General features: G+C 43.4%; 1 protein-coding gene across 3 annotated transcripts in view; it reads right to left on the reverse strand.

Moving 5' to 3' along the window:
* PIK3R1 (phosphoinositide-3-kinase regulatory subunit 1) overlaps nt 1-24,088 on the reverse strand; it is an 84,413-nt gene that overhangs the window by 20,767 nt on the left and 39,558 nt on the right. The window contains exons 3-5 of one of the 3 annotated variants that reach the window (XM_045809818.2): nt 6,299-6,391; nt 5,787-5,861; nt 364-495 (exon numbers count right to left, since the gene is read on the reverse strand). In XM_045809818.2, coding sequence (XP_045665774.1) covers nt 364-495; nt 5,787-5,861; nt 6,299-6,391 — 300 coding nt within the window. Of the gene's footprint in view, nt 1-363; nt 496-5,726; nt 5,862-6,298; nt 6,392-24,088 lie in introns of all 3 variants that reach the window. The other 2 variants (XM_087862101.1, XM_087862102.1) reach the window with 2 other exon arrangements.

Genomic DNA, 24,088 nt, shown 5'->3' on the forward strand with positions numbered 1-24,088 from the left:
GAAAATGGTAAGAACATCCCTGGTCAGTGGGTCCTAGTCCCAGGTTCCCTGAATCCAAAGATGGCACTTGGAACACTGTGGCCTTCAGTGACGTAGTGAACTTTGTTAATGCTGATAAAAGGTTAACAATTAGCCATTTCAACATGTGGCCAGTCTTCCTAAGCAACCGAGAATCTGGGTCTTCTATTGGACGCCCTGGTAAGGGAGGGAACTGGTGCTAATGGGGAGGAAGGGTGTGGGGGGGGGCAGAGTCCTACTATTTTCTAAACACCACTCTTTATATTATGCACCAGTTAATAAAGTTTACATGCACCTGCACATCTCCATATATGCTCATTGAGGTTTTCAGAACAGAAAACAAACCTTGGGCTAAATAAATCATTTCACTGTAAACGGCCACTGGAATGACAGGATTCGGTAAGTCCAAAAGATAGCGTTTGAAAGCGTCTCCTAAAACTTGCACATCGATCATTTCCAAGTCCACGGAGGCAGCATCTGTGACAGAAACATTTTAAAAAGTATTTCAGACACTGTATGTATCAGTTGGGCCCATTTTTCTGACTATTTGACTTAAATGTGACACAAGAAAGGGAGCAACAGGAGGACAAATATAAAATTCTTGAGTATTTATTAGCCGTTTTTCTCACAGGGGTTGTTCCCGGCATTGCAAATAGAACACTTTTCTTTGTGGAGGTCTGTCCCCTAACTTAAAAGCATTTCGCATGATGGCTTATGCCCATGATGCCAGGGGCATGTTCCCAGGAGGTGGGGCAACAATAATAAAAAATCACGCCCCCGTTATGAGCTGAATTGCGCCCCCCACAAGTCATAGGTTGAAGCCCTAAGTCCCACTGTCTCAGAAGGTGAATGTATTTCAAGACTGGGCCTTTAAGGAGGTGGTTTAGCTAAAATGAGGTCATTAGGGCCTGGCTCTGATCCAACCTGGCTGGTATCCTTGTAAGAAGAGAAAATGTGGACACACACAGAGACACCAGGAGCACAAGCACGGAGAGAATGCGTGAGGACACAGGGAGTAGGTGGCCATCCGTAAGCCAAGGAGAGAGGCCTCAGAGGAAACCAAACCTGCCTTGACCTGGGACTTCTAGCCTCAAGAATGGTGAGAAACTTGGTCTGTGTTGAAGCGACCCAGTCTGTGGCACTTTGTTACGGCAGCCCTTGCAAACCAAAGTAACCCCCGGCTATTTCCAAATACCTTCTGGAGGGTCGTTCTCTGACTGAGAAGCACTCTGTCTAGGGATGGCTAATCATTTAGTAAATGCTTCCTAAAACCTCAACAGGAAAGCATGAAATGCAAATTCAGAGATTGCCGAAATCTTGAGTTGCTAAATACTGCATCTCAGAATTCATATAAATTTAGCTCAAGAGAGTGACTGAACAAACAGATATACAGAATTTTAACAGTCGATCTCAAAAATAGCCATAAAAATATTTTTAACACTTTTAGAATGTTTTCCCCTAATTCTGAACTAGCTCGTAAGAAATATAAGATGAGCCCGTGTCCAGTAAATGCTTCCACCGGAAAAGAGGTCAGGCAATTCAGTAACGGGGTGATACTAACCCAAACCATGCTCTGAGGACTCAGGGCAGAAAGAGGGGCTGCTGGGGCAGGAAGGACCACGGGCATCTACATACGAGGAGAGCCATCTGGCTGCTGCCGAAGGCTGCACACCAGTGACGTGAAGGCTGCCTTGAGGAAGATTACCTGGAAACTCGTGTACTCACCGGAGAAGAGGTGAGCTGATGATGAACGAGATGCTACATTTTCAACAGTTATTCTTTCTAGTGTTAACAATTAGTTGGAAAAGAGCACCACTGGAAGTGAAGGGAACACTTCTGGTAATTCGAATTGTAATGTTAGGAATGGGTGAGACAGTATCAAGAACTGAAAGAACTTGGTGACTGACTGGATCAGGTGGTGGCCTGGGAGAGAAGGAGAAGGAACCTGTGTCCTCCAAGGTGTGGGAGCCGGAGCAGGAAAAGGCGGCGTCCTGGACGGCCACAAAGTGAGTGTGATACCATAAATCACTCCGGGTTCAACGTGAAGTTACAGAAGTTCCTGGGACACACCGTTATAAACCAAATCTGTCGCACTAACGAGGCCGACCTTACGAAAGAATCACAACACCAATAAAGCTCAGGAAAGTTCATCTGGTGGAGGATGTGCGTAGGTGAGCTGGAGGAAAAGAATAATTAAACTCAGTCAGTGGAGGGGCACAGGGTTGTACGGCGTGAGTGTTGTACAGAGAGCCAGCGACACACATCTCCAACAACGCCGGGACAGGCAGTGCCGGGTCTGTGCGCAAAGGACCCATGTGAGAAGTAATGCAACCATCAGTGTGCCTGTCAACCACAATTGTGTGTGCATCACTCGAGCGACATTCCACCGCCACTGACCACCTGACAAGCTGCTGGCCCCCTGGAGACCCTTCATGCCCTGTATGCTTCATTTAATAGGTCTCTTGGCCTAGGGAATTAATATCACCTAATTTGTTCATTGTCAAGAATGTGACAAACCATTTGGTGATGTGGTTAAAAAAAATAAAGAAATTAGGATGCTCAATATTCCACAGGCCCCACCCTCAGGCAGAGTTTCTACTGGCTTCTCTGTGCAAGAGCAGTATGGATGAGCCACGTCTCTGTCGTGCCACTTCCCGGACAGTATGGTAATAAGGTGTCTCTCTACTAGACCGAGAGTACCGCGAGGGCATGGGCTGTGGCTCTTCCCTGCTCTTCCTGCTTCCCTCGGTGCCCAGCACATAGGACGTGCTTGCTAAATGCTTGTGGCCTGAACTGCAGCAGGTCCTCAGAGTACGGTGAACTCACCCAAGCCTTCTCTAACACATGAGGTGTACTCCCAAGAGCCTTAAGCCTTTGAACAAAATCACCTTACTTCAAGCCTTGGGACTAGTCTCCGGATAAGCTCACTTTATGTCAAATCCCTGAGTGCTCATAACATAGTATATGGTTTATTTTTTGAATGTAACTTCTGAAGCTCCTTGGAGTTCCTGACTTTGTTCTGCAAGTCTCCTTTTCTGCAGACTATCCTAATGAGCTCCTCCAAGAGCTAAGGACATCTGTCATGTATGGGACGACTTCTGAGGTTAGCTAGGCAAGAACTACACCATCTTTAGCTCTAGGATGGAGATTTATACCCTCCACGCCCCAACTTTTCACTGAGTCTGCTCAAGACAGGTAAACTAGTAAGCTCTCCAGCACGTCACCCCTCCTCCCAAAGGGATGGAGCCCCCTCCGCAGCTCATCTCTACCTAAGTTAGTAGTTCTCAGTTGGGGTTTTCCATTTTATTGCCCTACCCCTACCCCAACCTCCACTCCTAAGAGACATCTGGCAATGTCTGGGGACGTTTTTGATTGTTACACTTTGGGGACCACGCGTCTGGCATCTAGTGAGTAAAGCACAGGTGTGCGGAGGCTGCTAAATAGCCTCATTTTTACCCGTGAGGTATAACTGACAGATAACGCTATTTATCATTGTAACAACAGGCTTTGATATTTGCATATGTGACAAATGATCACCAGTCAGTCCAGTTAGCATCGATCACCAGAGTTACAGAATTTCTCTTTCTTGTAATGAGAACTTTTAAAGAAAAGGCTTGCTTCCGGTTAAGAGAAACCAAAAAATCAGGAGAAAATTCAAGTGACAACAAAGATATAATTCACTTTAGGTCAATACAGCAGGAAAAAAAAAAAGAATATGGGCTTTTGGAGTGAGACCAATGTGGGTGCAAGTCCCAGCTTTGCATGCAGCAGTGACGAATCCTGCTATCAAAGCGTAATGTGGAGATGAAACAAAGTAACTTAGGAGGGTGGGTGCTGACAAAAGTGGGATGTTGTCCTCTACATCCATCCCTTTCAGACACTGGTAACTCACAATTGGTTAAAAGCCATGAATTCTTCTCTCTCTCGCTTGCTCGCTTTTTTTTTTTTTTCTCAAGTCTAAGTGACTTATCTCTGAGCTTCCTCCAAGGTATTACAACATTCGTATGGATTGAAAAATCCTCAAGCTATGAAAAGTCCTGGAGGACCCACTCCTAAATTTAGATAACGTTTACTCTTTCTCTTCTCACAAAATTCACTTTTATCACACAGAATCCACATGAAACCAGTTTTCTACGTGTGTTTTCATCTCAAGTGGCAAAGAAAAGCTGTCTATCAAAATACATTGCTGACGTGATTTTTGGTTAGTTATTCCATCTCAGAGGTGATGTGAAGATTTTTTTCTAAAGCTAAAGTGCATCATTTGTATTCGGTCACATTTAAAAACTTAACCACTATTTCTCAAATAACTCCCATCTCATCGTCTCTGATGTCTACACATTTCCTGTGACTGTTGTTCAGTCTGACCAATTTTCTGACCAAAACATGTATCTCAATTTCAACTGGCTAAGGACAAACTTCAGTTTCCTTACCACTCTGGTCAGGCTGTGACAAGTAAAGGACAAGTGTTTCACCTTGAGTTTTCTGCCAGTCAGGTCCTACTGACCTACTCTGGGGGTAAGGCAGGAGACCCAGCCGCCAGGGCACATGCCCTGCACATGTGGGAGGCTGGCTTCCATGCACGAAATAAAAATGAAAGCTTGAAAATTTTTTTTTCAAACTTCAAACATTTGGGTGGTGCATTTCAGGTGAAACTATTTACTGATAGAGATAGAATCTTTTTTTCCCAGAAACATCTTTTCTAGAAATTGTCATGAGCTGCCTCGACTTCACATTTTCATTTACTACATTCTTTGCACAAGTACCTGTCTAGAAGAGCTTCCTCCCAAACTAGGTTTCGTTCTTTTGGTTTCAGACGTCCAAATTCAATTACGAGAATGTGAGGCAGAGAATGATTTTTCTAAAAGAAAAATTCTGAGAGGGAATGAAGAATCTGAGAGCATCTACAAGTTGATACAGAAGATGAGTTGCTGGAATGATGGCCAGTACATTTATTCACATTTGTAGTTTCATTCCATTTGGAAAAGGAGAGAGGGAACAAATACTGAAGGCACCACTAGGTTGAATTAATTGATATCATTTCACCAACGGTGTGCTGCAGCTGGCCTGCTCCTAAGGGCCACCTGTGCTCAGTTCTTTCCAAGTTGGGGGTTTAGTGATAACACACCGGCAGCCTGAAAATGACCGCGGCAGGCATATTTACACCGTGGAAATGGGCAAATGCTACAAACCAGGCTTCCCCCACCTCCCTGAGAGTCGGGTTTACCAGCGCACCACTGAATAGAACAGTATCATGACGTTACTTAATATAAACATGACATGAAAAAGCAAATAAGCATGAAAGGAAGGAAGACTGAAAAAAAAAAAAAAAAGGAAAATGGAAAAGGTCAGAAGAGACATTTGTTAAATGACATAGACTTATAAATATTTTTTAAGCTGATCCAGATGAATCAGATGTAGCCAACTGCACGGTCAGAAAAAGATGGTCGATACGCAGAGCCAGAGAAATCCTAAGGGGGGTATTTCTCTCCTCTGCAACTCCTGCAGGCCCCAGAGGCTCCTGGCTGTGAGGACAGGCCATATGCCTGCAGGCAGGCATGCACACACACCCCAACTCAGGAGACAAACATCAAAGGTCAGCGCTGGTTTGCACTGTTACCATAATAGGGCGGAGGGAACTGTGTGTGATTTCCGAGCTTCCTTCAAACTTAGAACACTGCACGGTTAAGTTCAAGTTTTTGGTGCTTTACCTGAGACTGAAAGGTAGGAACCGTGTTTCCCATTTGTCTTTCTAGCTCCATGACACTCACCACAATCAAGAAGCTGTCGTAATTCTGCTGGGTTGCTGGAGCTCTGTGTTCTGTATAGAGTTGAACATTCCAGACCTAAGACACAAAACAGACTGAGCATGCAAAACACAGCTCTCTGGAGAACCTGTGAGCTTGCTGCCAGAAAGACGTTCCAGTTTCCATCCCCTATCTATTCTAGATGTGTACCAAATATTCTTGGAAGTGAACTCCTACTATTAATCTTAGCTGGTATGTCAATAATTTTGGCAAAGTCATCTGGCCACTAAAGAGCAAGTTAATTATATTTATTAAATTATGGAGAATTTAATAGTTTCCATACAGTAAGTACACGTTAATATGGAGTTAGAAATCAGACCAAGGTTATTTCCCCGCTACACAGCAACAAAGAGCTATCTGTGTCTAGCACAAGTAGCAAGAAACTAATGAATGTGCAACAGACAAATGTAAATTACAACACCCGTGAAATAAGAATATAACAAGGTACCGGAGGAGCCCCTCTACCAGTTGATTACCTTTCTTTTCAATGGCTTCCACTAGCTTCACAAGAAGAGGCGGAGCAATGTCGGGAGGGGCAAACTGCTCTGCAAGATCTGGAAGGGCCAAAGCTGCAAATAAACAAAATCTTACGATTATGTCTAATTGGGGTAATCAAATGCATGAGACAACAAGGAAGAGAATTTAAATACAAAACAATTTAGTTCTGACACTGGCAAACTCAGGCCTGAGCAAGACCGAGCCCGGTGCTGGGCCCTGCCCTTCAGAAGGATCCTCTCTGGCCATCTTCCAGCTGCACCTCTTCCTGCACTTTAAGGTTTGGGGGCCCAGTGGACAGGCCTGCTTCTCCCCTGTGACACACTCAGAATACTTAGCTAGAATCCAGGAATTCCCTGCCCAACTGGCCCCTCAGGGCCTCGGACCCAGGTCCATCCTCCCCAGGGCAGACTTCCCTTGGGGGTTGCCCCTGGGCCTGAGGCGCCTGGCTGGGGTGGGGTGGGCGGGGCTCAGGGGAGGAGGAATTTGGATGAGCTGAGCCGCAGCAGTGCCAGGCAAAGCCCGCGTGGGTGGGTGGTCCACTAAGGGGCAGAACTTGGAACCCGAGAAACCTAAATTCAATTCATTATGAAGGAATAACTGTCCAGGTAGGAGGATGGGGCAGATTTTACTGAACAGTTCATTAACAGGAGTTATAACTTCAGAATATTTAGACACAAGCACTTGGAAATGATCACTGGCCCCGTGACGTTCACATTAAGCCCCTGTGTACCTGCCACCCAAGCCTCTGTTTGCTGACATGTGTTTTGGTCAATGAGTATCTTAAGAGATGTGATGCTTTCACCAACAGTTTTTCCATGCTTTCTCTCCGTGTTTTACTGACTGCAATGATACAAGAAGAAATGGATGACACACAAAGAATGGCCTTCACCAGTACATTTATAACTGTAGTCTCACTCCAAAAATACACGAAACCATTTCAAGTAAAAATATTCATCTCATAATACACCAGAAGAGGGAGCTAAATATATTCACCTCACTTTTCTCAAACTGCAAAATACATCTAAAGGATAGTCTATATGAAACTATCTACAGGTGTGACCTTTTCATTAGCCACCAACACGTAACTTTTTCAACACTTAAGGTTCATTACTGTGCACTCTTATCTAGGAATTGTTCATATAATTTCAGAAAGATTAAATATTGAATTTTGTTTCAGTGAGATTTTAGTGGTACGATTCAAGGCATTTATTATGTTAAGATTTCGAAGGAAGCCCATCTTCCTAATACTAAAAGTCAGCACAGAAAAAGAGATTCATGATACAAAAGTCAACCTCAGAGAATGAAGTATGATTTGTATCACTTTACAAACCCTAAACCCTAAGTCTAAGAGCCTTCTACACTGCAGTATGCCCCGGCAGAGACAGACACATGTGACCTTGCCACCTAACTCAACTGGCCATTCAGGTCCCCAGGATAAAAGGAGAAGAGCTAGATGAGGGAAGAAAATCCCACAGCAGCACTGTCCACTAGAACTTTCTGTGATGACAGAAAAGCTCTGTTTGCTGTGCTATCCAAAAAAGCAGTGACTAGCCAACTAGCCACATGTGGCTACAGAGCACCTGAAATGTAGCCATGCAGCCGAGCAAAGGAATTTTCTTTTATTGATTTAAACTGAAACAGCTATATGCGCTAGTGGCCACAGTATTATAGAGCACAGTCCTACAGCCTGAGCGAGGACAGATTCTGTCAAGAGCAAACGAAAGAGCTGGCTCCGTGCTACCAAGACCCCTCCATAAAGCCATCCAAGGGGACAGAGCTTCCGGACATCAGGCTCATCGGCATCTGAGCTCAGGACATGCAAAGTCTGTCACAGCTTCCCGGGTGACTCTGTCCAGCTGCAACATCACCGGAACACAGTATGGACTTCATAAAGGAGGGACAGACACTCCAACTAACTTTCTAGATAGTCACGATGCAGGGAGCTGAGTGGGAACGCCGTCTCCCCTGTGTTCCCCATCCCCGCCTGAGCCTATGGAGCACCTGGACAACTTGCTGGGAAGACAGATTCCCAGGGATGACCACAAACCCCCAGAATCGGAAAATCCAGGAATGGAGCTAGTCATCCATTCTGGGTTAGTACTAAGTTTTAGGACATGCTATTATGATAAGCAAATTCAGGTGGGTAACCCCCTGAAAAAAAAAAAAAAAAACCAGCAATGACATCCCCATCCCCCCATGTCTAAATGTCATAATGGGAATATATTTGAAAAGCACTGAAAATAAAAATGTCTTGCAAGTTTCATGTAGTCTATTTCACTAAAAGCATTGTAAAATAAGAAAGGATCAACTGCAAATGAAAGAGCATACCACTGCATTTCCTCTGATAAACTATAAACTACTTCCTTTTGCCTCAGAAGATGATCAGCTCAAAAAAATGTCCTCCCCCATAAATGCCTTCTACAAGTGAGCAAGCTGATATGTATCATCCTATCCGCATATGTGACAGAAGAAAACAAGGGCAGAGAAATATTAATTAGAATTCACTGTAGTGTCTCCCCTTAGCCTTCTCAAACTTACAGGTCTTACTTAGCACACGCCAAGATACAAAAAGCTAAAGATTAACTAGTAAATACACAGTCCCACATGGCCATGCAAAAATCATCCAACTACCATGCCCTGTTCCTCTGTCCCCGTCCCCAGAAATTACTCAGACCTTTTTTTTTTTAACTAAAAAAAAAAAAATCTTTAAAGTTGGCAACTGAAAATAGTATTACTTAATAAAGGGTTATCTCCTTCCAGAATCTTATCAACACCATCATTTCTGCAGGCAAATTCGAAAGTTAAATTAACTGATAATTAAAGATTTCACCTAATTGCGATTGAAATATGCACCCAGCAGTTGTTTTATGACTGGGTTGGCAAATACTACACAGAAAAGGGTTTCCATCTCTCTGTTTGTTCCCTTTGGCTTGAAGAAGAAAAAAGAAAAAAAGTAAAACCTTCTTTCTTTAGTCCTTTCAATGTCTCTGTGGCAAAAAAATGGTAGTTTACCTTCAGTATCCTGAGCTACAAAATACCACGTTATTTCACTCAAAAACGGTTACATCAAGGGGCACCTGGGTGGCTCAGTCAGTTAAGTGTCCCACTCTTGATCTCAGGATTGTGAGATTGAGCCCCACCTCAGGCTCCGCACTGGGCATGGAGCCTACTTGGGATTCATTCTCTCTCTCTCTCTAAAAAAACAAATAAACTGTTACATCTAGTGTTGGAAAAGCACTGTGACAGCCATCAGGTCCCTACAGCAACAGCGGAACTTCTCTCACAGAGCACACGAGAATACGAAGAAGACAGCCAGATGTACTTACAGAGGGTACAGGTACTCTTCTTGTAATAGGTCTAGTGAATTTCCCACTGAGTGTTTAATATTGATAAAAGCTGTATTACTCAAATGTCTGAATCATTACAGCTGACTAAGGTTTTGCAATGGGAGTTTTTTAAGAAGAAAAGTTTTATAAGGAGAGACCTTATTTTTTAAATAACAATTCGGGGATTTTCTATTCTGTAGTATAAAATCTGTGATTCAATACATTTCCCCTTTCAAATATTTAAACACAGGGAATATGAAGCCCTACCCAAGAAGTCTTTAAAGTTCACATTTTCTACTTCAGGCAACAGGATCAATCAACATCAAAAGCCTAAAAAGTATTCTAAAGCAAAATATTAATTATTTCAACAATCCTAAAATCAACTATTCCTCTAATTTTATTAAGTACACAAGGCCAATAATTTCCTATTCCATTACATCCCATTTTAAGAAATTCCGAAAGGAAATTACAATTGCTAGGCACTACCAAATTTGGCAAGTTGTTCTTTGAAAGGTCCATGATAAAGCACCCATATCATATACTTCAATAAACTAAAACAGTGGAATTAAAAAAAAAATACAGGATATACAGATCATATATGGTGGCTATCAAAGAAAACACAAAATGACACAGTATGTTCCCCATGAAGTTTATATATAAATTCTTACTGGGTTTCATCTTTCAGACAAATTTTTATACCTGAACGAGGAATGCTTTTTGGCTGAAGCCTGCTATAGCCAGTGTGAATGCCTGAAGAGCCAAGTCCACTCTTCAGAACCTGGATGAATACACAGATTTGCCTACTACAGTCCAACACCAGTTTCTGTTCCTTTTTTTAAGTATTTATTTATTTGAAAGAAGAGGGAGAGGGAGAAGAGGAGGGACACAGGGAGAGGGAGAAGGAGAGAAGCAGACTCCCCACTGAGCCCAGAGCCCGACAAGGGGCTCCACGCAAGGCCTGTTCCCACCACCCTGAGATCATGACCTGAGCTGAAATCAAGAGTTGGACGCTTAACCGAATGAGCCACCCGGGCGCCCCTGTCCAACATCAGTTTTTTACTTAGTGGGATCCGTTTTCATAAAAAGACATCAGTATCACTTAAGGAGAAAGAAGGCAAGAAAGAACAGCAGAAGGGTCAAGAAGTGGTGAAGCCAAGACATATATTGTTTCAAAAGAGGAAGCAGTCTTCAACACTGATAGGAACACCAATGAATCAATGAATTAGGTGTTCCTGGTTGCAGAAAGAATTTTTGATGACACATCAGATGCTGCGTTTTCCATTAGTTCTATTTTTCTACCTTAACCCTGGCGACAACCAATCACATGGAACAGGAGAGAGCCTTCTCTCCAAACTCAGACCCTTCCCAAACCACGAACACGGACAGGCCTGAACAGTCCTGGGGCACCAGTGGTGTGTGGGAGACAGCGGCATTCCTCACATTAAACGGTGCCAACACCGCTACAAAGTGCAAGATGAAACCAGCACACAGCTGCACCTTTTGGAGGCAGTCCCCATAAAAAAAGATATTTCAGAGTCAGTGCCTGGCAGAGACGAATGGAAAGTTTAAGCTGAAATTCTGGACTCCAGAGACGGCCCGAGCCAAGTATCTCATTACCGATGGAAGTAGCTTGGAAGTACATGAAAAATTGCCACTTACCTTTTAAAATGTCATACAAATACACAGAAAAGAAAGCGTATATGCAAGGCGTGGGTCAGTATTAAATCAAGATGTTTGTTGATGAACTGTTGCTGAATCAAAACTTTCTGTCCGAAACAACCTCTCTCATTATTTCAAATGAAAAACGTACATTCTGGTGGGCAAAAATCTAACAGATCCCAATACTTGTCTGAAATAAACTGTATAAGCACATTCATACCTATGTCCATAATGGTTAATATCCTGACAGTTACACATCTTAAGCTCTCCTGGCAAAACCCCAACAAATACTGGCTAAGGACGGTATGGCTAAAAAACTAAAACAAAGCCAAAAACCAGGATGGGTTCCTTCACTTTGGGACACACCTGTTCAATCAGCAGTAGGTGCAATTATTAAAAGCACACACTTACAGCCAAAGAGACCTGGGATTTACTCTTGGTTTTGCTACTTACTGAGTGTACTCTTGGACATGTTAATTAACTTGAACCTCAGTTTCTTCATCTGCAAAATGGGAATAATTATGAATGCAATAGGGATTAAATGAATAATACAGATAAACATGGTAGGCATAGTGTCCAGTACGTAGAATGCACAAACTAATGGGTAGCTGTTATGAATTTACAATTATTTATGTAACCTTTTTCAGTATTATAGATTTTTAATTGCAATAGCAAATTTTAAGACCAGAAAGTACTATAATGGAGACCGAAGGAGTTTTCAGTACACTTTTTTAGACATTATTTGTTTATTTATTTGAGAGAGAGAGCAGGAGCCAGTGGGGGGGTGGGGAGGAACAAAGGGAGAGGGAGAAGCAGACTCCCACAGAGCAGGAACCCTATGCAGGGCTCCATCCTGGGATCATACTTGATCAGAAGGCAGCTGCTTAACTGACTGAACCACCCAGGCGTCCCTCAATACATTTTTTAAGGTGGCACGCTTAGAGGGTGCACATTTCCATCTTGCCTTTCATTGTAACATATAAACACAATTATCTTTTCAGAAGTCATACCTAAAATACCACATTATTTTCAATATATTGCACTTTTTCCCTATAAAAACTAATCTATTTGAGTTATACTAGTTTTCTGAATGTGAAAGAAAAATGAAGTTGGAATGATACTGAACTTGGTGGAAACAAGTACTTTTTTTGAGAAGGGAGGAGAAAAAATATGGGGAAAAAAACGGAGTAGAGTCCCTGTGGAAATAAATCTTCAGCCGTAACTACATTATGTTCAGAGATAACTAGTCAGAGGGAATTAAAAGACATGTCAACAGATTTAAATAGGAAGTTTGCAAATCTTTTCAGTCACCCTAAACTAATTAGTCTTTAATATCTTTATCTTCTCCCACTTATCCCTTCTGCTTCACAGCTTAGGAACAAATGAAAGGGATCTGAGATCTCTGCCCATTTCGTTTTATTTCTAGACCACAGCCTAGTATAGGAAACAAACAGCGGGCAAAGATCTTATTAAGCATAAGCAGACATTACAGCTGTGCTTTGGATGGCCTCAGCTAGAACCTCAGAGTTGAAAGATCACTGACGGGCGAGACTATACTTCACCTTCGACAGGCTAGACTAATTAATTGTGATTGTTACTGCCCCAACTGGAGTCTGATTTAAAGATCACAATTTACAGTGTACAGCAAAAAATTAAAATGCTGAGCAGGAGGTAAGTGAGGAAGAAAGAGACTCCCCTTTTTGCACCCCACAAAATAACTTATAGGTGAGTCCCTGGGACTTAGGGGGCTAGCGATTTATAAGGGAAGTGGGTCTTTTGGTCTGTTGGCTTAGAAAGATTTCATGTGAAACGTGACTGAAAAGCCCCAAAAGGGAAGGAAAGAAGAGAAAAATCATGGGACACAGCACAGCGGGTGCCTGACCGTTTGTCGAATGAATACCGACCGCTGCACATCAGTTAGGAGCCACACCCCCACACTAAGACATGCTTTCAGTTTTTATTCCTAGCAGTCCAAAGATTACCGTCCCCTTGTTACCCCGACTCAAAAGGCGAGGAAGTTGAGCCTTATGGAAGTTAGTCATTGCGTCAAGGTCGCAAAGCTTGTGAACAGTGTCCTGAAGTTTGGCTTGTACCTGTTCTTCTCCCCCTGAGCCGACAAGTTCCAGTAAGGAAAGAAACCTGTGAGAAGTCTGCCAGAATTTCCTCCGGTCTCCCTAGTTTAAAGGGAAACTATGACAATGGTGTTGTGTAACACACAAATATTTGATGCTCCATCCCACCAGCGAGCAGCCAGGGTGCTCTCCGGAGGCTCAAGTGCAGCTACCTGGTAACGTTAGCTCCTGCACTTCCCCCAAGTACAAGGCAGCACCTAGTCCCTTACCACCAAATGGACTCTAGGACACAAACTGAGGGCCTCAGAGGGGAGGGGGGTGGGGACTGGGATAGGCCGGTGATGGGTAGTAAGGAGGGCACGTACTGCATGGTGCGCTGGGTGTTATACGCAACTGATGAATCATGGAGCATTGCATCAAAAACCAGGGATGTACCGTATGGTGACTAACATAACAAAATAAAAAATTATTATTAAAAAAAAATCTTTTTCCATGCAGATCATTAACACCATAAAGAGAAAGCAATGAGAACCCCTTCAGGAACAAGAGGGAGGCAGGGGCTCCCAGGAACCCGCAGAGGCACTCGCTTCTCTCCCACTGGTCTCTGATAACACATTTCACAAACATATAAAAATATCATGTTAAAAATGCTTCAGAGTAATAAACAGGGTCTTCCAATGTAACCCAAGAAGCCCCTAGCTCTCGAGAATTAAAGATCCACTGGATTGGGAAGGCACAGAAGTGAGACAGAAACTGGAGACACGTGACTGGTGCCATGGGAGCATCTGGATCTCGGCTGGCCCCTCACTACGTGACTGACAGCAGGACGCTGAAGGACCCAGGGGCAAGTGCCAGAAGAGGGAGGGACTGCTAAAGAGGCAGATTCGCCCACCTGGGCGGACCCGGCTTCTTCACAAAGCCTGGATGGAAATCAGAAAAGAACTACCAGATTCCATTCTAGTAACTAGAGAGAGAGCTGGGCTTTTTCACTGACATTTTAAAACATACCCCAAAGTTGACGGAATTGTACAGTGAATGCCCATATATTCTCATCCTAGATTCTACAAGCCCCGTTTATCCGTTTCGTCCATCAATCCATCTTACTTTTGGTGACGTATTTCAAAGTAGGCTGTAGAAATCGGTTGCTGTGGACTGAACTGCTTCATGCACACCACCCCCCCCCCCCCCCGGTCCCTACGATGAAGCTTTAACTTCCATTATGACAGTACGTGGAGACAGGATTTTTGAGAGGTAATTAAGTTTAACTGAGGTCATGAGGATGGGGCCATCACGATGGAATGAGTGTCCTTCTAAGACTCTAGAAAGCTTTCCATTTCTCTCTCTGCCACGTGAGTGCAGGAACAGAGGGCGACTTTGTGTAAGCCAGGGAAGAGCCCTCACTAGAACCCAACCTTGCTGGCTCCTGGACCTCAGACGTCTGGCCACGTGAACTAGGATGAACAAATAAATGCCCCCTGTTTAAGCCACTCCGCCTATGGTATTTTGTCATAGCAGCCCAAGGCGACCAAAACGTCAATACACTACACGTAAAGAAAGCAAAGGAACTGCGAGTCTAGAAAAAAAATCAATGTCAAGTACAATTCTACGGGGACTTAGCAAACACCTTCTGAGCATCAGCATATTCACAAGGGCAGTGCTTTCTAAACTTTACTGTGCATATTAATAACCTGATTGGGATCTGGGGCGGCCAGAAGATTCTGCACATCCAGCAAGCGCCTAGGTGAGGCCCATGTTGCTGGTCCCGGGAACACACTTTGAGTAGCAAGGACTGAGGCTGAGCCCACCAGTCACAGAAGGAAAACCCAGATCACCGTGGGGGAGAGAATCCCAACAGTTAACTGGCATACTTCACACTTGTTCCCGAAATGCCCTGAGCTTCAGGGGCTGGTCTTACACCAGATCCCAGAAGCCCAATATCTAAGCACGTGTCGTGCAGATGGCGAGACTGACTCGGAGGGTCTAGCTATCAAATCGAATCAGCTCTGATATCATACCTAGTTAGAACCCGAAAGAGAGAGATGAGCAGCGGAGGCCCTCACCTCTGTGCACCTGTGTACGGCTGGGTGCGGGGAGAGGGGTCACGTGGGCCACAACTCGTTAAGTCGTTAAGTTCAGGCTGATGATTGGCACCCAGTTCCCCTGACATCCACAACAAAGCTCTTCCGCACTGGCCATATTCAAGAGGACACAGCTGTTTACACTGTGCTAGGAGAGGAACAGAATATATTACTACTACCCCCACTGCAAGGACTGCCACTACTACCACCGGCACGACGACACTGCTGCTTCTACTACTGCTACTTCTCACGTATTAAATGCTTGGTACTGGAAACCGTGCTCAGTGCTTCCTGTGCCTCATCTCATTTCACCCGTGCAACCTTGTGAAATATTCTAATTATCCCCATTTTACAGATAAAAAAAAAATGTGGCTAAGAAGAGTTAAGCATATTAGCCCAAGTCCTGCCAGCAGTAAGTGGGAAAGGAATGGTCTTATAGAACAGACCGACTTCCAAGCCAGCAGTAATCACTCCATGAATCTCAGGTGCCTCCTGAGGCAGATGCACCCCAGGACTCCACCCGGGGGGTCACAAAGCCAGGAGACGAGGGTAAAGATCGAAAAGCACTTGGCAAGAAGAGACCCCCCCCCAACCCAGTAACAACCCTTAGTGACAAGAGGTACACCGGGCCAGCTTCTCCCCATCACCTCTGCTTTATCAGGACTGAACCCCTGCTAGTCCACTCAGCCAGGCTAAATATTTTGAGGGCAGCATTTATTAAATATTTTCTCATAAGGCTAAACTAAGCACATTCTTCCCCAAGGATGTAATGGGTTTTATTCAGCTAAATATAGTTGGCTAGCTTATCACTTTTAGCAAGGTACAAATGGACTATTCTAGTTAATCATCAGGTGGAGAAAGAGCCCAGGAAATAATTGACAAATGCATGTATGTTGTAACTTCTATTACAAAGGATTCCAAAATGAAATCTTCGTAAGATACACTTAATAGGCATATGAAAGGAGTTAAAGTGCTCATGATCAGAGAGAGAAAATGAAAAGGATGACCTGTCTACGGGATTGGGAAGAAAAAGAAAATAAAGCAAAAAAAAGGCAAGGGGCCAGAAAATAATGAAGAGAAAATTCCCCATCAGAGACTGCAGAAAAATTACATAAGAAAATGAGTAGTCAGACCTTTTTTTCAACGAAAAACATTAAAAAAAAAATCACTGGTATGTGAAACTAAACTATCTATTTACAATAAAGAAATTGTTAGCAACTGCCAGCAATTTTAAGATAAAAGTACACACAACCCTTAATAATTGTGTGAGGAATCAGAATAAAAAAATAAAAATGAAGCAATATGCTTTCACTACCTCAGACAAACGTGATTAATTCTGGGGGGCTATTAAGTTTCCCTATCTCACAATATACTATAATTACTGGTGAAATGAGCAAGAGATTATTCACCTTTCAGCTACAGAAATTCATGCACTTATACCGGTTGCAATTTTCCTTTTAAGGATAACAATTTTAGAAGGGTCAATTTAGGCAGCAGTTGGACCCTATCATTAAATTCTCAAAAAAGCCAGGGTAATACATAGTACTATGCCATAGACGCTTATTTTTGCCAGACCCATCTACCTTGTTTTAAATATACAGAAGGCCCTACAGATAGAACAAAAGCAAAATATAAAATACATATCAATTACAGAAAGAAGTCTGACCATATTCCCACAAAGATTCTCAGAAATAAGCTTAAAAACAACAACAACATACAGATGAGTGATCTCTTTGGAGTGGGCGTATTTTCTCATTGAATAAAAGTCAGCAGGGGAAAAGTGGCTATGTCAAACAGGCTAGAGTAAACCGGTCAAAGAAGAGGAGTGAAGTCAAAAATTAAGGTGGACCCAGCAACAGAACTATTCAATCAGTAATTTGAACCAACACCTGAGATTCTTGACAGTCCTCTGCGTCAGTCTGAAGATGCCACGCTGCTAGAACTTCCCCCGGGTAAGCAGGGATGTCAGGACAAATGTGGGTCACCTGTTACGGAAATGCTGTGATGCTGTTCATGGAGAAGTGCCCCCGGGGGACGCCCTCACTGACCGCTGGGCAGCGGGCCTCTCTGCATTCCAGTCTCCGAGCCACCTCGTCCTAGCAAAGGTGACAGCCTGTGCTCTGCCCCTCTCCTGCACCACTTCTGCCTTCGGCTGATAGTGAAGCGATAGGGCCTGAACCACGGGAGGGAGTTTTGTACATTTTGTTCTATCAGATTAGGCCTCAGTAACTTTATGAATTATGAGCTGTCAACTTCTTTTTCATCTGCTATAGAATACGCTTCTTAGAAATCAGGACTATAAATAAAACAACAGATGTTTTTTGCTGGCTTCAACAGGAGCTTGGGTCATTTTTTTTTTAAAAGGGGCTAGAAGTTAAGTGAATTAATCCAAAAGAATGTACTAGGTTTCCCCCTGTTGGTCACTTTTTGCATTATTTCACTGAAGTCACAGATTCATTTTACTCCAAAAAACACTTTTTGGGGCCATTGTATGTAACCTCCAGAAGAAACTAGAAAGGGCTTTATAACACAGTGCATTCTTTCTGTGACTTCTATTTGAAACAAAACAAAACAAAACTATTAAATGCCTTACTTATGCTTGTTACTGGATGACACCAAAAACAATCGAAAAGCCACTGTTCAGCGGCAGACAAGAGGTGAGGACATGAGTTCTGGATGGCTCTGTCGGTGACAGGTTGGGAACTTTGAGGAAAACATTTAATACCTCTGGGCCTTCCCCTGAATATCAGTGATGTGATAAGGTTTAGCTAAATAATTCTAAAATAACTTCTAGTTCTTAAAATCGTAATTGGAAAATAAAAGTCGAGGAAATCACAGGGTCACCATAAAACCACTGAGTGACATTTCAACATGAATTACTTTAAAAATAACCCTATTCTCTTTAGCCATTATGTTGTTACACTGCATAGCTGACAAAAATCACAGGAAGGCACCCAGGAGAGGGCTGGCCAAAAAAAGTTACTTCAAATTGGGGAATCATTTGAATGAATTAAAAGAAAGCAAAAATGGCAAAATTTAATCATATTTCATTGGGCTACCTTAACCTATAATTTCTGACAAGGGGTGGGGAAACTTTTTGAGGTCATCTTTTCATGTGAGATACAAACTTTCACTTTGTCAGCACGAACACATTCAAAAAAACTAAAACATTTCTCCAATTTCTGTCTGTATGTGGCTCTAACAGAAGACAACTTACTGCATGTCCTTGCATGGATTCTGAAGTCATGACAGCTACAAATCAGAGAATGCAATCTCTACTCAGTTTCTACAGATCATGATTTGGAGGAATGGGGGTGGAGATCAAGAAATTGAGAGCAACATAAAAGTCAGGCCAAGGGAAGGAAGGAGGGAGCGCGGAGGGTGAGCAGTCACTGGCCTAGATACTGCTCGAATCGGCTGGCTTACTTCCATGAGTCATGCTACCAGCCTTGTAAAGGACATCGGTCTTATTCTGTGTGTCGGAAAGACTGAGAGGTTAGGTGACTCCAACAAGATCACTCGATCAGGGTCAGACAGAGCAGACACCAACAACCCGCGTCGTCTGAATCCAAGGGCCCTGCTCTTTCCACTTCACCTTCGATTTTTCCTACGGGTAGTTACTTCTCCTGTTCTCCTTCTCCTGAGTTTCCAAATTAAGTTGCTTGTAAATGCAGCCCCTTTTAACATTTTGATATTTCTGACCAACACATGCTGGGCTCTAAGAGACAGGAGGGAGGGTCCATGCAAAAGTGGCTCACGATCTATGCAGTCAGTTGAGTACAAATGTCTGTGATTGAACAGGTAAAGGGGTTAATGATACTCAGAGGAAAGTGCTCTGTTCCCCAAAATCTAGATCTTTGTAAGTTTATCCACTTCCTTCTGAGAGGACTTGGCCTTCAGTCTTTCAGAAAATGATACATTCTCAAACATGTGGTAGTAAGAAACAATCCCAAACCAAACAAGATCCGAATACACCAAGGGCTTCCCATCACATCTGAGGCTCTCGTTACCAATATGCTAATAATAATGGGTAACACTTACCATGCACTTAGTACGCGCTAGGTACTGCGCTAAGTTGCTTTAATGAAATTATCCCATCATGGGGCAGGTTCTACCCATACAGTTCATCTCCATTTTACAGAGGGGAACTGAGGCTCAGAGATGGTGGGTGATTTGTCCAGGCTCACACAGCAGTCAGAGCCAGGACTTAACTGACAGAGGTGATCTAGTTTAGACGTAAAGGTTCCTCCCCTCCAAGGGATCCTTATTTACCAATGGAGTGGTATCTCACTGAGTTCCTTTAGGGCATACAGTTTCATCTTTTTTGGGTACAGGCCAGTCCACTACTCTGGCAGCTGGAACTGCCTAGAGCCAGACAAAGTTAGAAAAAGAAGAGTTTTCTAGGTCAAGAGCAGATGTGGAAAGTAGAGAGCTCAAGAATAGCGGCTCTGTTCCTTGACTAGCCCATTTCTCTAGTTACGGTCTTTTTCCAATTCTCTAACATTCTACAGGATGTTGGGCATATCTGATCTACGCCTGCTAAGTGAGGGCAGAACTTGCCAGTCGTGGTGACAACCCACCCTCTCAAATCCTTGAAAACCACAGTGTGATACCAACCACTTCCATGGTCCTGTGTTCTACCAGATGATCATTCATTTTGGAAGAAACTACACAGATATACATGAAAAGAAACCCACCATAATTAACGGAAACGGTCACCAAGTAGAATGTATACCAGAAATTCAGAGATAGAATGACTTTTAATACTCCGTAATGATGGGGTCCAGATATAAGCCATACATGTAATTGAAAATTTTCTAGTAGCCGCATTACTAGTAAAAATAAACAGGAGAAAATGTAATCTTTCATTTAACCCTATTTATCCAAAATATGATCATTTCAACATATAATCAATATAGACGTTACTAATGGGAGACTTTACATTCTTTATTTCCTCTTTTACACTCCCAGCACATCTCCATTCGGACGAGCCACACTTCAACGGCTCAGTGTGACTGTGCCATGTGACTGGGGATCTGTACTGGGCAGCGCAGCGCCAGAAGACACGGCCTTCAGTTCTCCTCAGCGTGCGCGCTCTGCTGACTGCAGCTGACAAAAGTGCCATTATCAGGGAAAGGCTGCCACAGACCAGCTATGAGACAATCCACGGTCCATGGAGGTTCACGTCTTGACAGAACTAGCCTCAATAATGTCATTTGTAAGATCAGTGATCATAACATGTCCACTATTGGCCACAAGACAAATGACCATAAAAGGGGTGGAGGGACAGTGATGTCTACTGAGTCTTGAGGCAGCAGGAGCCGCCTGAGGGTGCTTGCTTTCTGATACGACGGTCCAAGGCTATGGATTTTTAAAGCCCTACACCTTCAAATTCAGGGTCTTGAATATGCCCCTTTCCAAAACATGCCATTTAATGAATCCATTCTTATAAAAACTTGGAAACTCTTTTTGCTCAACTGTGCCGGTAACAATATTAAGTGCATTTTGGGCTAAACTCCTGCTACAAAGGCAGCATGACAAAGGGCCGCAGACAAGGCTGGAGCGCGACATCTCGTCCTGTTAAATACCGTCTGTCTCCTAATAGATGCCCGTGCTACCTGCTCCCAGTCCCAAAACTGGACTCTTCCCAAGCACATGTAATGTGAACCTTAAACCCAGCTCCTAATTGATGCTTCTATGAAAAAGAGCTTCACAGCTCAAATTTCTGATTCCATTTTGGACCAGAAGAAAAACTCTCTCCTTTAAAAAGTCAAAGCTGATAATGTTTTTCCGAAATGTAAAATGTTTTACAAGTGGTAGAAACTAGTTCCCAGCTCAGATTCTAGGATAACATTACAAAACCCTAAAAGGTACTAAATCAAATATTATTTCGGCAAGGCAACAAGAACGTAGATTTACAGCATGCTCCTCAGACCTCTGGGCTCTTTCTGGGAGCGGGCCCGAGTCTGAAGGCAGTGGGGTTACCGTGCCCGAATTTCAAAGGAGATGTTTAAAAGAGCCTGCCCTTATCAGACACTTGGCATCTTGAGAGAGTTTATCAAGGTAACACAGCTTTCAACGTGTGGACTTTAATGGTTTTAGCCCTTGACTATGCAGGTCAGACCTCGGTTCCAGGTGCTACCTGATGATGATACGCAGGAAACTGGCTCTTGGGAGGAAGTGCATGGGCTGTAAAGTGCGTCCACACTGTGCACTGAACAGCTAAAGGAAGGCTAATTTTAGATGTGAACCAGCACTTCAACAAGGGGGCTAAGATCGCCAAGAGAACGGCAGCTTTGGAAGGTCACTCATAGAACGTGTCCCAAACCCATTTTACCACGATACAGAGGATGTGATCCATGAATATATGTTGACTGAATGCACTGATAAACAAGTCCACTTCTCCCAAATTGTCCAAGAATTCTTGGTCTAAGAGAACAACTTGAAGATGAGATCTAGGACAGACTATGACCCATGTGAGATTCTTAATTAAGAGATCTTAATTAAGTGTAATGTAAATGAAAGAACAATCACTTTAGAAGTACTGTGACCTGGGTTCAAAAGATACTTCGGTTTCTTTTCCCCTCAGCGGTGAAGTGTCTCCAGAGCAGACCTCTAGAGCAGGAATATTCATTACTGCACCTTGTGCTTTGTGGGGTGCCTGACACAGGGAAGTTTTTTCATGAACAGTGGTTGGGACTTCTCTAACTTGAGTCTTTCTGGACCTTTGTTTTCTTGGACATAAGCTACATAGACTGGGTTATCATTTCTAAGAACTATTCAAGTGCTCTATGAATTTTATGAATCGAACTTGCTGTTCGAAAATTATTGAGCAAGGGGCACCTGGGTGGCTCAGTTGGTTAAGCAGTAGACTCTTGACTTGGCTCAGGTTATGATCTCAGGGTCCTGAGATCGAGCCCCAAGTCAGGCTCTGCACCAAAGCCTTCGTAAGATTCTTTCTCCCTCTGCCCCTCCCCTCTCACCACCGCCTCCCCCCCCCCCCCGGCACCTGCGCACTCTCTCTCTAAAAAAAAAAAAAAAAAAAAACAACAACAACAACAAAAAAGAAAATAATTGAGCAATTGTGTTATATATTTCTGCTAACAATACTGAATATAAGCCCGGAGAAAATGTATCGTTGAGATTTTAACACCCAAAAGGAGAAGCCCTTTCCTTGCCCAGTACTTGAATATAATATATGAATACTTCAGAGATTACTGATGAACAAAAAAAATTAGGGTGTTGGAAAAATCAAAAACCCAAACAAACAAAAATCCAAATAACAGATCATATACGGTGAATGTTTGGAAAGGTTAATCTGTTCCATAAAAATTGTTTAACAGAGGAAGAAGAACACTGTTTTGCAGGACAATTAAAAGCATTAGCAGAACAGAATAATTTCAAATGTAGTGGGCACCTTTTCCCCATCCTCACTGTCGTGACTATATTACTGCCTCTGGAGACGTTCAACAGACAGTAACCACAAGCATAAATGGGCCACTGTAATATTACTGAAGGTTTTAGCCCCGTGTTAATGAGGGTTACTCTCTCATGGTTCCATCTGCCTTTCACCACCAGGCTCCTGGTAGACAGGAGGTGGTGACATTTGTGGGTAGAGGGAACTTTGTGGCTCCTCTTCATGAAGAGGCAGTTTCTATCATCCATCCGTCTATATTTCATTGAGTTGGGAATCCCTTTACTTGTTCATAGAATTCAAAATGCTGAAGCGGTAAAGTCACATGAAGTGGAGGTGAGCTAGGCCCGGCCCGGCCACGTAGCTCTCACCTCTTCTGCTTCTCCCACCTCAGACTGTGGCCCACGCAGTACCCTACATCCGTGGTGGTATATCGCACATTAGTGGCTGAACAGGCCCCGTTCCAGCACGTTGCCACTTCCCGCGTGGCCAGGCCCTGAGGGGGAGGCTCTCATCCACAGGACACGTAGGAGCAGCGCCGCTGCCCTGGCCCGGCAGGTCACCAACCTACAGCTGGCCAGGTGAATGAATGACCTTCAGAAGAGCCAGGCCTAGGCTAAAGTGAGAAACAGAATGCTTTTCTTGAGCATCTCCATCTTCCTTTCCAAACCTTTCCCCCAATTTGGCAATATTCTTCTCTATCATCTCACTCTCTTGCTAATCCTCCTCCCTGATCCGTGAGATTGTTCAGTGCCTCAGGGTCTCTCCGGTCTCCTGCAGGCTCAGACAGCAGCCTCTCACAGAAGGGTCTGATCAACGATCACAGTGAAATGGGAATGAGCAGCGAAGTTTCGTTACCATATAGAAATACAGGGTTGATTTTAAAAGGATCTCCAGCGACATTCTTCTAATTATAGAAATCCAGGCATAATCTTCTCTGAAGACGCACACCCACATATATGTGGCTCTTTAGTACTTTGCTATAAGTGAGTCATTAGAATGCGTCTCATTAGGATCATTAAAATGCTCTGGTCAACAGCAGATCTTGCAAAGCTGAGACCAGATGATCACTGAGGACACCACCAACCATGCCCACTGTTCGTACTTCAACAATCAACTTCATACCACAACAGTAAGGTTAACAAATATTACACTAATACTTTAAATTTCTGTAGCACTTAGAAGATGACAAAATGCTTTTATACCTATCCTTTTTTTG

The sequence above is a fragment of the Ursus americanus genome, chromosome 5 (genome assembly GCF_024610735.1).
Source record: "Ursus americanus isolate L20-20 chromosome 5, mUrsAme1.1.p, whole genome shotgun sequence".
In the NCBI taxonomy this organism is placed as follows: domain Eukaryota; kingdom Metazoa; phylum Chordata; class Mammalia; order Carnivora; family Ursidae; genus Ursus; species Ursus americanus.